The sequence below is a fragment of the Eucyclogobius newberryi genome, unplaced genomic scaffold (genome assembly GCF_026437365.1).
Source record: "Eucyclogobius newberryi isolate DKJ021-1_F unplaced genomic scaffold, fEucNew1.0.hap1 SCAF_4, whole genome shotgun sequence".
NCBI classification, from domain to species: Eukaryota; Metazoa; Chordata; class Actinopteri; order Gobiiformes; family Gobiidae; genus Eucyclogobius; species Eucyclogobius newberryi.
Window position 1 is genome coordinate 42,787,406 of NW_027316056.1, and position 14,993 is coordinate 42,802,398.

General features: G+C 51.5%; 1 protein-coding gene across 1 annotated transcript in view; it reads right to left on the reverse strand.

The window, feature by feature from the left end:
- prokr1a (prokineticin receptor 1a) overlaps nucleotides 1–8,200 on the reverse strand; it is a 57,249-nt gene extending 49,049 nt beyond the window's left edge. The window contains exon 1 of the mRNA XM_072463683.1: nucleotides 7,807–8,200. Within this exon, the coding sequence (XP_072319784.1) occupies nucleotides 7,807–8,200 (394 nt within the window). The remainder of the gene's footprint in view (nucleotides 1–7,806) is intronic.
- Nucleotides 8,201–14,993: the final 6,793 nt, after the last annotated feature.

Genomic DNA, 14,993 nt, shown 5'->3' on the forward strand with positions numbered 1-14,993 from the left:
CAGGACAGGAGCAACTTTTCCTGCTTTTAGGGATTCTTCGGTGTGAGAGCGACGAAATAATCCCTCTAACTTTCTAACTCTTTGTTTATGTGAACGCAGTTCTTGGTTGTACCATGGGGAGGCGCGCTTTGACCTAATGACCTTCTGTTTTAACGGCGCTACAACGTCAAGAGCAGACTTCAGAGAATTCATGGTCAAGTCGACACATTGATCACTTAAACTGGGACTAAAACTGTTCTCAGCAGGATCACATGACATGATCACATGACATGATCACATGACATGATCACATGACGTGATCACATGACGTGATCACATGACGTGATCACATGACGTGATCACATGACATGATCACATGACGTGATCACATGACGTGATCACATGACGTGATCACATGACGTGATCACATGACGTGATCACATGACGTGATCACATGACATGATCACATGACATGTCACTGAATATTGGCTCTATTATTTCTTTGAATTTTGAGATAGATTTTTCAGATATTGTCCTTTTCATTATAACTTTATTTTGTGGGACTGGATGATCTTTAAGAATAAACTGAAAGGTAATTATGAAATGATCTGACAATATAGGGTTTTGAGGGAGGACACTGAGGTCACTAATCTCTGTTCCATACGTTAGGACAAGATCCAGAGTGTTCTTGTGAGTGTGAGTCGGTTTATTTACATTCTGAGTGAAACCAATGCTGTCTAACAAGGCGCTGAAGGCATTACTGAGAGAGTCATCACTCATGTTCACGTGGATATTAAAGTCTCCAACTATAACTATTTTATCCCAGGCTAACACTAAGTCCTCCACACCTCCTCCTCCTCCTCCTCCTCCTCCTCCTCCTCCACACCTCCTCCTCCTCCTCCACACCTCCTCCTCCTCCTCCTCCTCCTCCTCCACACCTCCTCCTCCTCCTCCACACCTCCTCCTCCTCCTCCACACCTCCTCCTCCACACCTCCTCCTCCTCCTCCTCCACACCTCCTCCTCCACACCTCCTCCTCCTCCTCCTCCACACCTCCTTTTACATAATCATGTTCCTGAAATATTCTTTAAGTCAATTCACCAACGAGCATTAGGGTTAGCATTAGGCTTAGCATTAGGGTTAGCATTAGGGTTAGCATTAGGCTTAGCATTAGGGTTAGCATTAGGCTTAGCATTAGGGTTAGCATTAGGGTTAGCATTAGGGTTAGCATTAGGGTTAGCATTAGGCTTAGCATTAGGCTTAGCATTAGGGTTAGCATTAGGGTTAGCATTAGGGTTAGCATTAGGCTTAGCATTAGGGTTAGCATTAGGCTTAGCATTAGGGTTAGCATTAGGGTTAGCATTAGGGTTAGCATTAGGCTTAGCATTAGGCTTAGCATTAGGGTTAGCATTAGGGTTAGCATTAGGCTTAGCATTAGGGTTAGCATTAGGGTTAGCATTAGGGTTAGCATTAGGCTTAGCATAAGGCTTAGCATTAGGGTTAGCATTAGGGTTAGCATTAGGCTTAGCATTAGGCTTAGCATTAGGGTTAGCATTAGGCTTAGCATTAGGGTTAGCATTAGGGTTAGCATTAGGGTTAGCATTAGGGTTAGCATTAGGCTTAGCATTAGGGTTAGCATTAGGGTTAGCATTAGGGTTAGCATTAGGCTTAGCATTAGGGTTAGCATTAGGCTTAGCATTAGGGTTAGCATTAGGGTTAGCATTAGGGTTAGCATTAGGCTTAGCATTAGGGTTAGCATTAGGGTTAGCATTAGGCTTAGCATTAGGGTTAGCATTAGGCTTAGCATTAGGGTTAGCATTAGGCTTAGCATTAGGGTTAGCATTAGGCTTAGCATTAGGGTTAGCATTAGGGTTAGCATTAGGCTTAGCATTAGGCTTAGCATTAGGGTTAGCATTAGGGTTAGCATTAGGCTTAGCATTAGGGTTAGCATTAGGCTTAGCATTAGGGTTAGCATTAGGCTTAGCATTAGGGTTAGCATTAGGGGTAGCATTAGGCTTAGCATTAGGGTTAGCATTAGGGTTAGCATTAGGCTTAGCATTAGGGTTAGCATTAGGGTTAGCATTAGGGTTAGCATTAGGGTTAGCATTAGCATTACCAAACATAAAATACTACTTCTGGGCAGCCCAAATTAAATATATACTAGAATGGATTAGAAATGATACTGACTCTTCATATTTGGATCTTGAAGCGCTGGGACTAAATACAGCACTCTCAGCCGTAGCATTTATTAATAATAATTCCTTGATAAAGGGCTAAATGATAATGTTGTTGTGAAAAATACCCTCAAAACTTGGCAAAATGTGCGCGGACACTTGAGAAGAGTGGAGCAATATTCATTTTTAGCACCCGTTTATGAAAATCCTGATCTTCCAGTGTCAGGCTCAGATGCTTTAAATGTGGAGGTATAAGATCCAAGAGCTCTTCTCTGGTGGAAACCTATAATCTTTTTCTCAACTTCAGTTAGAATATAATCTCCCACAGACACATTTCTATCAATATTTACAGATAAGAAGCTTTATCTTTTCAATTCCATTCTATAAAAATGGCCCTTGTAATAATGAACTTGAAACTATTCGACTTAAGGCTCAATTAAAAAAGAAAAGCTTAAGCTATTTGTATAAACGTATGTTTGTCAAACCCATTTTGATCAAAAGTAAAAATCTTTGGACCGATGACTTTGGACCATGTGGACGAGTCAAAATGGAAACAAGTTTTATTAAATGCAAAGAAAATGACATGTTCTAATAGATCTTATGAAACCCAATATAATATAATAATATAATAATATAATAATATAATCCATATGCTTCATGTGACACAGTGATTCACAGTAAATATGATTCTACAGCTCCACCGTGTCCAACATGTGAAGACAGTTTGGGGACATTCTCTCATCTTATGGTTTTGTCTCCAAGTTCAACATTTTTGGCAATGTGTCCGAACAGAAATTAAACGCCTCCGACTCATAAATATTCCAGCAGATCCTTATTGTTTTGTTTTAGGACGAGACACATATTCAGAGAAGAAACATGAATATATTTTGAGAATTTTATTATTTGCAGCCGCTTAACAATTCTACAAAGATGACAAGACGATGAACCTCCAGATCTTTATGTGGAGGGAGAAGATCATGTCCTTAATGCCACTGGAGAGGCTCTCACGTCCCGAGAGGCTCTCACGTCCCGAGAGGCTCTCACGTCCCGAGAGGCTCTCACGTCCCGAGAGGCTCTCACGTCCCGAGAGGCTCTCACGTCCCGAGAGGCTCTCACACGTCTTGAAAGGCTCTGTAGGACCATTTGTTAAAAACTGGTCCCCACTAGCCTCCTTTTTTGGAGAGGAATGGAATAAGGTGATTATCATGGGCTTTTCAGATTAAGAAAACTATCACTAAATTTACGGGATAAACTTATGAATCATTAAAGTAGATGTGCTATAACTTGATAAATTGAAGGATCATGTTGAGCAGATATTACTGTAGATATGGAACTCAAGGTAAAGAACAGAATTGGTGCCGCTCCAAAACCTCTTATAGATGTAAAATACAGTACTTACTATTATTATTTGTATTTATTTATTTATTATTATTTATTATTATGATGATTATGATTATATTTTATTATTTTTAATTATTATTATTATTACATATATATTTCCCCCCCCTTTTCTCCTCTCCTCTCTTTTTAGGGTGTGTGTAGGGGTATAAGGGTGTAGGGGTGTAAGGGTGTAGGGGTGTAAGGGTGTAGGGGTGTAAGGGTGTAGGGGTGTAAGGGTGTAGGGGTGTAAGGGTGTAGGGGTATAAGGGTGTAGGGGTGTAAGGGTGTAGGGGTATAAGGGTGTAGGGGTATAAGGGTGTAGGGGTGTAAGGGTGTAGGGGTATAAGGGTGTAGGGGTGTAAGGGTGTAGGGGTATAAGGGTGTAGGGGTATAAGGGTGTAGGGGTGTAAGGGTGTAGGGGTGTAAGGGTGTAGGGGTGTAAGGGTGTAGGGGTGTAAGGGTGTAGGGGTATAAGGGTGTAGGGGTGTAAGGGTGTAGGGGTGTAAGGGTGTAGGGGTGTAAGGGTGTAGGGGTGTAAGGGTGTAGGGGTATAAGGGTGTAGGGGTATAAGGGTGTAGGGGTGTAAGGGTGTAGGGGTGTAAGGGTGTAGGGGTATAAGGGTGTAGGGGTATAAGGGTGTAGGGGTGTAAGGGTGTAGGGGTGTAAGGGTGTAGGGGTATAAGGGTGTAGGGGTATAAGGGTGTAGGGGTGTAAGGGTGTAGGGGTGTAAGGGTGTAGGGGTGTAAGGGTGTAGGGGTGTAAGGGTGTAAGTAAGATATTCCTTTATTGTCCCACATGGGGAAATTTCATTGGTGCAACGCAGGTAGATCCAGAGGTAGATCCAGAAGAACAGATCATTTATAGGAAGTCTGAAAAACACTCTCAGTAGAAGATCTCCATAAATAGATAAAAACTCCCATAGACAAATAATAAATAAATACCATTGCATGTGATCACGACAGTAATTGCACATGAATGTGTCACGACAGCACATAGATTGCACATGAATTTCACAGTAATTGCACATGAATTGCACATGAATTCCAACAGCAATTGCACATATGACAGAATTGCACATCAGTATTAGGTTAGGTCAGTATTGCGAGTGTTCAGTACTAACAGTTTTTGTTATAAAGTCTGACAGCAGCAGGAAGGAAAGACCTACGGAACCTTTCCTTCACACAGCGAGGGTGGATCAGTCTCTCACTGAAGCTGCTCTCCAGAGCGGAGAGAGTGTCCTGCAGGGGACAGAGTGTCCTGCAGGGGGCGACACTCATGGTCCAGCATAGATGTGAATCTAGCCAGGACCCTCCTGTCCCCCACCTCCTGCACCGAGTCCAGAGCACAGCCCAGGACGGAGCTGAACTTCTTGATGACTTTGTCCAGTCTCTTCCTCTCCCTCTCTGTGATGCTGCTGCTCCAGCAGGCCACACCTACAGGAGCTGGTGCCACCACAGAGTCATAGAAGGTCTTCAGGAGTGGCCCTGTCACTCCAAAAGACCTGAGTCTCCTCAGGAGGTAGAGCCGACTCTGGCTCTTCCTGTACAGTCTGTGTTATGAGTCCAGTCCAGTTTGTGGTTCAGATGAACACCAGGTACTTGTATGAGTCACTCTCTCAATGTCCCGTCCCTGGATGTTCACTGGTGAGGGGGCAGTGGAGTGGCGTCTGCGGAAATCCACCACCATCTCCTTGGTCTTCCCCGCTGACACCAGTCCACAAAGTCCTGCTCCAGTCCTCTGTACTCCGCATCATCGTCGTCCGTGATGAGTCCGATGATGGCAGAGTCGTCAGAGAACTTCTGCAGGACACAGCTGTCCGTGTCATGTCTGAAGTCTGCAGTGTAAAGGGTGAAGAGAAAGGGCGCGAGGACAGTGCCCTGGGGCGCCCCCACACTGCAGGTCCGAGTGTCAGACACACAGTTCCGGGCTCTCACAACCTGGGGTCGGTCTGTGAGGTAGTCCAGGATCCACTCTGCCAGGTCATACTCCACACCAGCCGTCTCCAGCTTGTCCCTCAGGAGCAGCGGCTGGATGGTGTTGAAGGCGCTGGAAAGATCGAAGAACAGAATCCTCACAGAGCTGCCAGGCTTCTCCAGGTGAGAGAGAGCGGTGCAGCAAGAGATGACGGCGTCCTCCACTCCGATGCCAGACCGATATGCAAACTGCAGCGGGTCCATGGCTGAGCTCACGGTGGAGCGGAGGTGGTCCAGGACCAGTCGCTCCAGTGTCTTCATCAGGTGGGACGTGAGAGCCACTGGCCTGAAGCTGTTGAGGTCTTTGGCGCGCGGTGTCTTGGGCACAGGTACCAGACAGGAGGTCTTCCAGACCTGTGGTACCACCCTCAGCTTCAGGCTCATGTTGAAGACATGCTCCATAACTCCACACAGTTCATCTGCGCAGGACTTAAGGAGCCTGGGGCTGATGCCGTCAGGTCCTGCTGCCTTCCTCACTTTAATCCTTTTCAGCTCTCTCCTCACCTGTGCTGCTGTGACAGTCAGTGGTTGGCAGAGGGACCGTGTGCTGGGGGGATGGGTGAGTCCAGGCGAAGTGGGGAGCTGATGGTCCGGGGCAGATAAGCAAAGAGGAACAGATGCAGGGCATTGTCCAGCTGTGGAAGAGGGAGCATGCAGCTGTGCAGGGGGAGGGGCGAGTGACCGATCAAACCTCAAGAAGTGAGCATTTAAATCATTCACCCACTGTAGATCCCCCTCTGTCTGGGCAGGGGGGGATTTTGAAGCCCGAGATGGTTTTCAGGCTTCTCCACACTCCCTGAATGTTCTTTTGCTGCAGCTGCTCCTCCATCCTCCTCTTGTAGCCGGCCTCAGCCTGCCTGATCTTCCTCCTCAGCTCCTTCTGCACAGTCCTCAGCTCCTCCTTGTTCCCTGACCTGAAGGCTCTCTTCTTCTCCTTCAGCAGAGCCTTCAGTTCACGGTTAATCCATGGCTTGTTGTTTGGAAAACACCGCACCGTCCGGGAGGGAACAATGTTCTCAAAACAGAAGTTGATGTAGTCCGTGATGCACTCTGTGATGGTGTTGATGTCCTCCCCATGTGGGTCATAAAGCTCAGTCCAGACAGTGGTGCTGAAGCAGTCCCTCAGAGCCTCCTCGCTCTCAGCAGACCACATCCTCACCTCACGGGACACCACAGGCTGCCTGCGCACGATGGGTTCATACACAGGCCTCAGATGTACAAGGTTGTGGTCCGAGCTGCCCAGGGGAGGGAGGGGGGAAGAAGAATAAGCCTCTTTGGTGTTGGCAAAAAACAAATCCAATGTTCTATTGTCTCTGGTGGGGCAGGTAACATACTGGGTGTATGTTGGTAGAACAGAAGAGGGAGAAGCGTGGTATAAGGGTGTAGGGGTGTAAGGGTGTAGGGGTGTAAGGGTGTAGGGGTGTAAGGGTGTAGGGGTGTAGGGGTGTAGGGGTGTAAGGGTGTAGGGGTATAAGGGTGTAGGGGTGTAAGGGTGTAGGGGTGTAAGGGTGTAGGGGTGTAAGGGTGTAGGGGTATAAGGGTGTAGGGGTGTAAGGGTGTAGGGGTGTAAGGGTGTAGGGGTGTAAGGGTGTAGGGGTATAAGGGTGTAGGGGTGTAAGGGTGTAGGGGTGTAAGGGTGTAGGGGTGTAAGGGTGTAGGGGTATAAGGGTGTAGGGGTGTAAGGGTGTAGGGGTGTAAGGGTGTAGGGGTGTAAGGGTGTAGGGGTATAAGGGTGTAGGGGTGTAAGGGTGTAGGGGTGTAAGGGTGTAGGGGTGTAAGGGTGTAGGGGTGTAAGGGTGTAGGGGTGTAGGGGTGTAAGGGTGTAGGGGTGTAAGGGTGTAAGGGTGTAGGGGTGTAGGGGTATAAGGGTGTAGGGGTGTAAGGGTGTAGGGGTGTAAGGGTGTAGGGGTGTAAGGGTGTAGGGGTGTAAGGGTGTAGGGGTATAAGGGTGTAGGGGTGTAAGGGTGTAAGGGTGTAGGGGTATAAGGGTGTAGGGGTGTAAGGGTGTAGGGGTGTAAGGGTGTAGGGGTGTAAAGGTGTAGGGGTATAAGGGTGTAGGGGTGTAAGGGTGTAGGGGTGTAAGGGTGTAGGGGTGTAAGGGTGTAGGGGTGTAAGGGTGTAGGGGTGTAAGGGTGTAGGGGTATAAGGGTGTAGGGGTGTAAGGGTGTAGGGGTGTAAGGGTGTAGGGGTGTAGGTGCGTAGGTATGTATGTGTGTATGTGTGTATGTATGGGTATATGTATGTGTGTATGTGTGTATGTGTATATGTACGGGTATATGTATATAGGTATATGTATAGTGCGGTGCTGGAGTCCCAGCTTCGGCTTGGCGCGGGGTAAGAGGCTTGATCCCAATTTCCGTGCCTTCTCTTGGACGGTCGAGTGGATTCCTGGACACGGGATGAAGGCCTTGTGAGCTCCGCATTGTGGATCAGTACTGGCTCCGGCATGGGTCGGGGCCGTGGGTCGGGGCCATGGGTCGGGGCCATGGGTCGGGGCCATGGGTCGGGGCCGTGGGTCGGGGCCGTGGGTCGGGGCCATGGGTCGGGGCCGTGGGTCGGGGCCATGGGTCGGGGCCGTGGGTCGGGGCCATGGGTCGGGGCCATGGGTCGGGGCCATGGGTCGGGGCCGTGGGTCGGGGCCATGGGTCGGGGCCGTGGGTCGGGGCCATGGGTCGGGGCCATGGGTCGGGGCCATGGGTCGGGGCCGCCCTGAAGTTAATTGGGGGGGGTCCGGTGTTGGCTTGCCCGTGCGTTTGCCCTCGACACTGGTTCCAGTTGGGGTGGGCCTCAGTCTGGGATGCTAGGTTCCTCGGTCAAGTGGTGGGTACCAATGTTACAGCACCTGATGTGTGTATACATGTACATGTACCGGTATATGTGTATATACATGTACATGTACCGGTATATGTGTATATACATGTACATGTACCGGTATATGTGTATATACATGTACATGTACCGGTATATGTGTATATACGTGTACATGTACCGGTATATGTGTGTATACATGTACATGTACCGGTATATGTGTGTATACATGTACATGTACCGGTATATGTGTGTATACATGTACATGTACCGGTATATGTGTATATACATGTACATGTACCGGTATATGTGTGTATACGTGTACATGTACCGGTATATGTGTATATACATGTACATGTACCGGTATATGTGTGTATACATGTACATGTACCGGTATATGTGTATATACATGTACATGTACCGGTATATGTGTGTATACATGTACATGTACCGGTATATGTGTATATACGTGTACATGTACCGGTATATGTGTATATACATGTACATGTACCGGTATATGTGTGTATACATGTACATGTACCGGTATATGTGTATATACATGTACATGTACCGGTATATGTGTATATACATGTACATGTACCAGTATATGTGTGTATACATGTACATGTACCGGTATATGTGTGTATACATGTACATGTACCGGTATATGTGTGTATAGATATGTATAAGTTTATGTAACTTATGATTATACTTGCTTTGATGTTTTGAGTGCACTATGTGGTTTCTTTTAAATGCAAAATCAATTAAAAAAAAAAAAGCTCTAAAGACACACCTCAGAGTGTATAAAGCTCTAAAGACACACCTCAGAGTGTTAAAGCTCTAAAGACACACCTCAGAGTGCCGCTGCACCGGCGTTTCCACGCCCGAACACCGGTTCCGCGCTCCCGCACCCGCCGCCCCGGAGGTCTGTACCTGGGCGAAGGTGTGGCCCCAGCCCGCCACAGGAGCAGACACGGAGAGCGGGGCACCGGCTCCACCCGGAGAAAAGCAGCCCCATACAACCAAGGTACAGCCCCGTTTCTCTGCTTTCCCCGCTCCACAGACGGGGGCGATCTGGTCACAAAACTGGACTCAAATGCGTCTTGATTGGGCTAGAGCAACGCCGGCGTCTGGTATGTGGACTGCCGCTTCTGTCCCAACGTCTTTGTTTTGTTAGTCGTTTCCATTGTTTTGTTTTGTTCCCGCGTCTCTGTGTTGTCTTCTGTCTACATCCCTGTTCCTTCACTTCATCGGACATTATTGCACCGTCCATCGCTCATCTCCTCCCTCACTCCTGGACTATCTACTGCCCTAGCCGCCAGCTAACAGCTGGCTTAACACCTGCGGAGGTCCGTCATGGTATCGCGGGGCCTCCCTGCCGTGCAGACAAGGTCTGGGGCAACCAACGCCACTCACTCCACCAGCTTCAACACCCGGTCCACTGCTGCTTTTTCACAACTCTCTGCCCACCAGCTTCTAGTTAACCAGCCTCTAGCCACCGCCAACATACTAACTGGATTACTCTCATCTGCTGCTACGTTCCATCTCCTCCTCGGACTATCACTCCCGCGCCTCCAGGCCACCGCTCCACCAACTTCTCGCCTACTCACCTACACCGCTGCTGACCTTCACCTCCTCAACCATAACCACCGTCTCCCAGCTGCTGCTGCCTCTGCAGCTAGCTCAGCTGGGATCCTTCGCCGGCCCCGCTACATCCACAGGGGCTCTGGTCTCTCCCATAACCAACACTCCAACGACGGCTCACCTATCCCCTCACTCTGGACTAGTTTTCGCCCCCCCGTCACCCCCACCTGCCGCACTGCCAACCTCAGCAACCTCCGCCCCCCACCCCTGCGCCCCCATCCATCTCCGCGCCCCCATCCATCTCCGCGCCCCCATCCATCTCCCTTGCACTGCTGAACTGCCGCTCCCTCTCCAACAAATCACCTGTTATATCTGAACTGTTACTGGACAATAACATTGATCTGCTTCTCCTGTGAAACATGGCAACAGCCCCTGGACTTCTATGCTCTCAACCAAGCCACTCCCTCCAACTACACTTACACTGCCAAACCCCGCCTCTCCGGGCGTGGGGGAGGTCTTGCTGTTATTCATAACAAATCTACATCCATCACTGAACTGAACCTCAACCTTCCATCCATCTCATCATTTGAATACCTCGCCTTCTCCCTCCCCAACTCTATCACCGCTATCCTGATCTATCGTCCCCCAAAGCCCCACCCCTCTTTCCTCACTGAATTGTCTGAACTCCTCACCATGGCATCCTCTCTCTCTGCCCGCCTCCTACTCACTGGTGACTTCAACATCCACATTGACTGCCCCAACGCCCCACTGACATCCGACTTCCTCTCTCTCCTGGACTGCTTCCATCTCACCCAACACATTGACTTCCCCACCCATACCAAAGGCCACACTCTGGACTTAGTCTGTTCCTCTCTCCTACCCATATCTAAGCCCCACCCCCTCCCCTTCCCACTCTCTGATCATCTCTGCATCCTTTTCTCCGCCCCCCTACCCACAACCCCAAAAAACGCACCATCACCTACCGCAATATCAAGTCAGTCAACCCCCTCACGCTCTCCCAGCTCATATCCTCTGCTTTCCCACCTGACTCCCCCCCCTCTTCCCCCGACGACTATGCTGTCATGCTCAACACCACCCTCTCCGACTCCCTTGACTCCCTAGCCCCCTGGAAAACCTCCTCCGTCTCATACATCAACCCCGCCCCCTGGTACACCCCTGAACTCCGCACCATGAAGCAGACTGGCCGCCAACTCGAACGACTCCTCAAAAGAACCCGCCTCACCGTCCACGCCGAAGCTTTCAAATTACACATCTCCTCCTACCGTGACGCTCTCCAAGCCGCCAAATCTGCCCACCTCTCCACCCTCATCAACAGCTCCCACCGGAGCCCTCGCACCCTGTTCTCCACCGTCAACAAGCTGCTCCAGCCACCGGACATCACTCCACCCTCCTCCCCTGACCTCTGCAACTCTTTCCTCCTTGCCTTCAATGACAAAATTTCCAAAATCAACAGCTCCATGACTGCCGTCTCCATTAACTCCATCACCACCCCCACCCCTGCCCCCCCCCTCTCCCTGACCACCCACCCTTCCCTCCCCTCACCACCTTCTCCTCTGTTAACTCCTCTCATATCATAGACCTCATCACCGCTTCCAAAACCACCACCTGCTCTCTCGACCCCCTCCCAACGACTCTAACCAAGGCCTGCCTCCCTGCTCTCATCCCCCATCTCACCGCCCTCTTCAACCAGTCTTTATCCCTCGGCCATGTTCCTTCCATCTACAAACTGGCCTCCATCACCCCCATCCTCAAAAAACCCACCCTAGACTCCGCCAACCTCTCCAACTACCGCCCCATCTCCAACCTGCTGTTCCTCTCAAAAACGCTGGAACGCATCGTCGCCGCCCAACTTCACACCCACCTCCAGTCAAACAACCTCTATGAACCCCTCCAATCTGGCTCCGCCCACTTCACAGCACTGAAACAGCCCTGGTCAAAGTACTCAACGATCTCCTCACCTCTGCAGACTCCGGGGCCCTCAACGATCTCCTCACCTCTGCAGACTCCGGGGCCCTCAACATCCTGTTACTACTAGACCTCAGCGCAGCCTTTGACACTATAAACCATTCCATCCTCCTACAAAGGCTGCGCCAACTGGGTGTTGAGGGCTCTGCACTTGACTGGCTCACATCCTACCTCACCAACAGGCAAGAGTTCATTTCCCTCTCCGGTCACTCATCCACCCTCTCCCCAGTAACACAGGGGTCCCCCAGGGCTCAGTCCTCGGCCCCCTCCTCTTCATCTGCTACATCTTCCCCCTTGGTCACATCCTCCGCCAACTCAACCTGGACTTTCACTGCTGACGACGCCCAGATCTACCTCACCACAAAATCCACCCACACCCTCCCCTCACCCACACCCACACCCTCCCCTCACCCACACCCTCCCCTCACCCACACCCACACCCCCTCACCCACACCCACACCCTCCCCTCACCCACACCCTCCCCTCACCCACACCCACACCCCCTCACCCACACCCACACCCTCCCCTCACCCACACCCACACACCCACACCCACACCCACACCCCCACACCCACACCCACACCCCCTCACCCACACCCACACACCCACACCCCCACACCCACACCCCCACACCCACACCCCCACACCCACACCCCCACACCCCCACACCCACACCCACACCCACACCCCCTCACCCACACCCACACCCACACCCTCCCCTCACCCACACCCACACCCACACACCCACACCCACACCCCCACACCCCCACACCCACACCCCCACACCCACACCCACACCCTCCCCTCACCCACACCCACACCCACACACCCACACCCACACCCACACCCACACCCCCTCACCCACACCCACACCCTCCCCTCACCCACACCCACACCCACACCCACACACCCACACCCCCACACCCCCACACCCACACCCACACCCCCACACCCACACCCACACCCTCCCCTCACCCACACCCACACCCACACACCCACACCCACACCCACACACCCACACCCCCACACCCACACACCCACACCCACACCCCCACACCCCCACACCCACACCCACACCCCCACACCCACACCCACACCCTCCCCTCAGCCACATCCAAACCTGCATCTCTACAATAAAATCATGGCTCACTCTCAACTTCCTCAAACTGAACAGTGACAAAACAGAGCTCCTCCTCATTGGCACCAAATCCACTCTCAATAAAACTGGTCCCTTTTCACTCAGCATCGACACCTCGACCATCACTCCCTCTACCCTGGTACGCAATCTCGGTGTCATCATGGACCCCACCCTCTCCTTCACTCCCCATGTCAGCCACATCGTCAAGACCTCATACTTCCACCTCCGCCGCATCGACAAAATCCGACACTGCCTCACCCTCCCCGCTGCTGAATCCCTCATCCATGCCTTCACCTCCTCCCGCCTTGACTACTGCACCTCCCTCCTCACTGGCACCTCCTCCCATTCCCTCCACAGACTCCAAATGGTCCAAAACTCCGCTGCCCGCCTCCTCACCCACACCCTCCTCCTCACCCACACCCGCCTCCTCACCCGCACCCGCCTCCTCACCCGCACCCGCCTCCTCACCCGCACCCGCCTCCTCACCCGCCTCCTCACCCGCACCCGCCTCCTCACCCGCACCCGCCTCCTCACCCGCACCCGCCTCCTCACCCGCACCCTCACCCGCACCCGCCTCCTCACCCGCACCCGCCTCCTCACCCGCACCCTCCTCCTCACCCACACCCTCCTCCTCACCCACACCCGGTCCCGTGATCACATCACTCCCGTTCTCCGCTCTCTCCACTGGCTCCCCATCAAGCAGCGCATAAACTTTAAAATACTCCTCCTCACCTTCAAAGCGCTTCACCACCTTGCCCCCCCCCTACCTGTCTGACCTCCTCATCCCCCACCGCCCCCCCTACCTGTCTGACCTCCTCATCCCCCACCGCCCCCCCTACCTGTCTGACCTCCTCATCCCCCACCGCCCCCCCCTACCTGTCTGACCTCCTCATCACCCACCGGCCCCCCCCCTACCTGTCTGACCTCCTCATCCCCCACCGCCCCCCCCTACCTGTCTGACCTCCTCATCACCCACCGCCCCCCCCTACCTGTCTGACCTCCTCATCCCCCACCGCCCCCCCTACCTGTCTGACCTCCTCATCCCCCACCGCCCCCCCTACCTGTCTGACCTCCTCATCCCCCACCGCCCCTCCCGAGCCCTCCCCTCCTCCTCCTCTCTCACCCTGACTGCACCAACATCCCGACTCAAAACTTTTGGTGACAGAGCGTTCTCCCGAACAGCACCCCGACTCTGGAACTCCCCCCCCCCGTCCCACTCTCCCTCACTCACAACATTCAAATCCCGCCTAAAAACATACCTCTTCACCCAAGCCTATGACCTCCCCCTCCCCTAGCCTCCTCTACCCCATTGCCTACTCTTCTACCCCCTGTTACACCCACATCTTTCTCTCTACTTCTTCTGTCTTGTTCATTTTATCTGTATATTAATGTGTTCTGTACGTGTTGTCCCCCCCTGTCTGTAAATACACCCCCCTCTTTTATTATGTTCAGCGTCTTTTGGTCACTGAAAAGCGCTATATAAATAAAAGTTATTATTATTATTATAAAGCTCTAAAGACACCTCAGAGTATAAAGCTCTAAAGACATGTCTCTGAGACCAAAGAAGTGAAGGAGCGACTGGACTGTGCCTCATTGAGACTATTTGTTGTTTCCTCCTCGTGTCGCTGTTCGTTTATTTTAGTCGGGTTTTCTGGATTTAAACTGAAAAATTCAAAAGATTAACACAGACGCTCACTTTAGGTTTTGATTTTATTTTACAAAAAAAATGAAAAAAATATTTGTACTAAACAGTTCAGTTTCCAAAAACGGGAAAGAAAACGAAAAATACAAGTGTTAAATAACAATCACGTCCTAATGAGGCGGGTTTATGGAGAGGACACCGAGTGAGGGTCACTCGTTCAGGCGTCCTTCACTCGTTCAGGCGTCCTTCACTCGTTCAGGCGTCCTTCACTCGTTCAGGCGTTCGTCCTTCACTCGTTCAGGCGTTCGTCCTTCACTCGTTCAGGCGTCC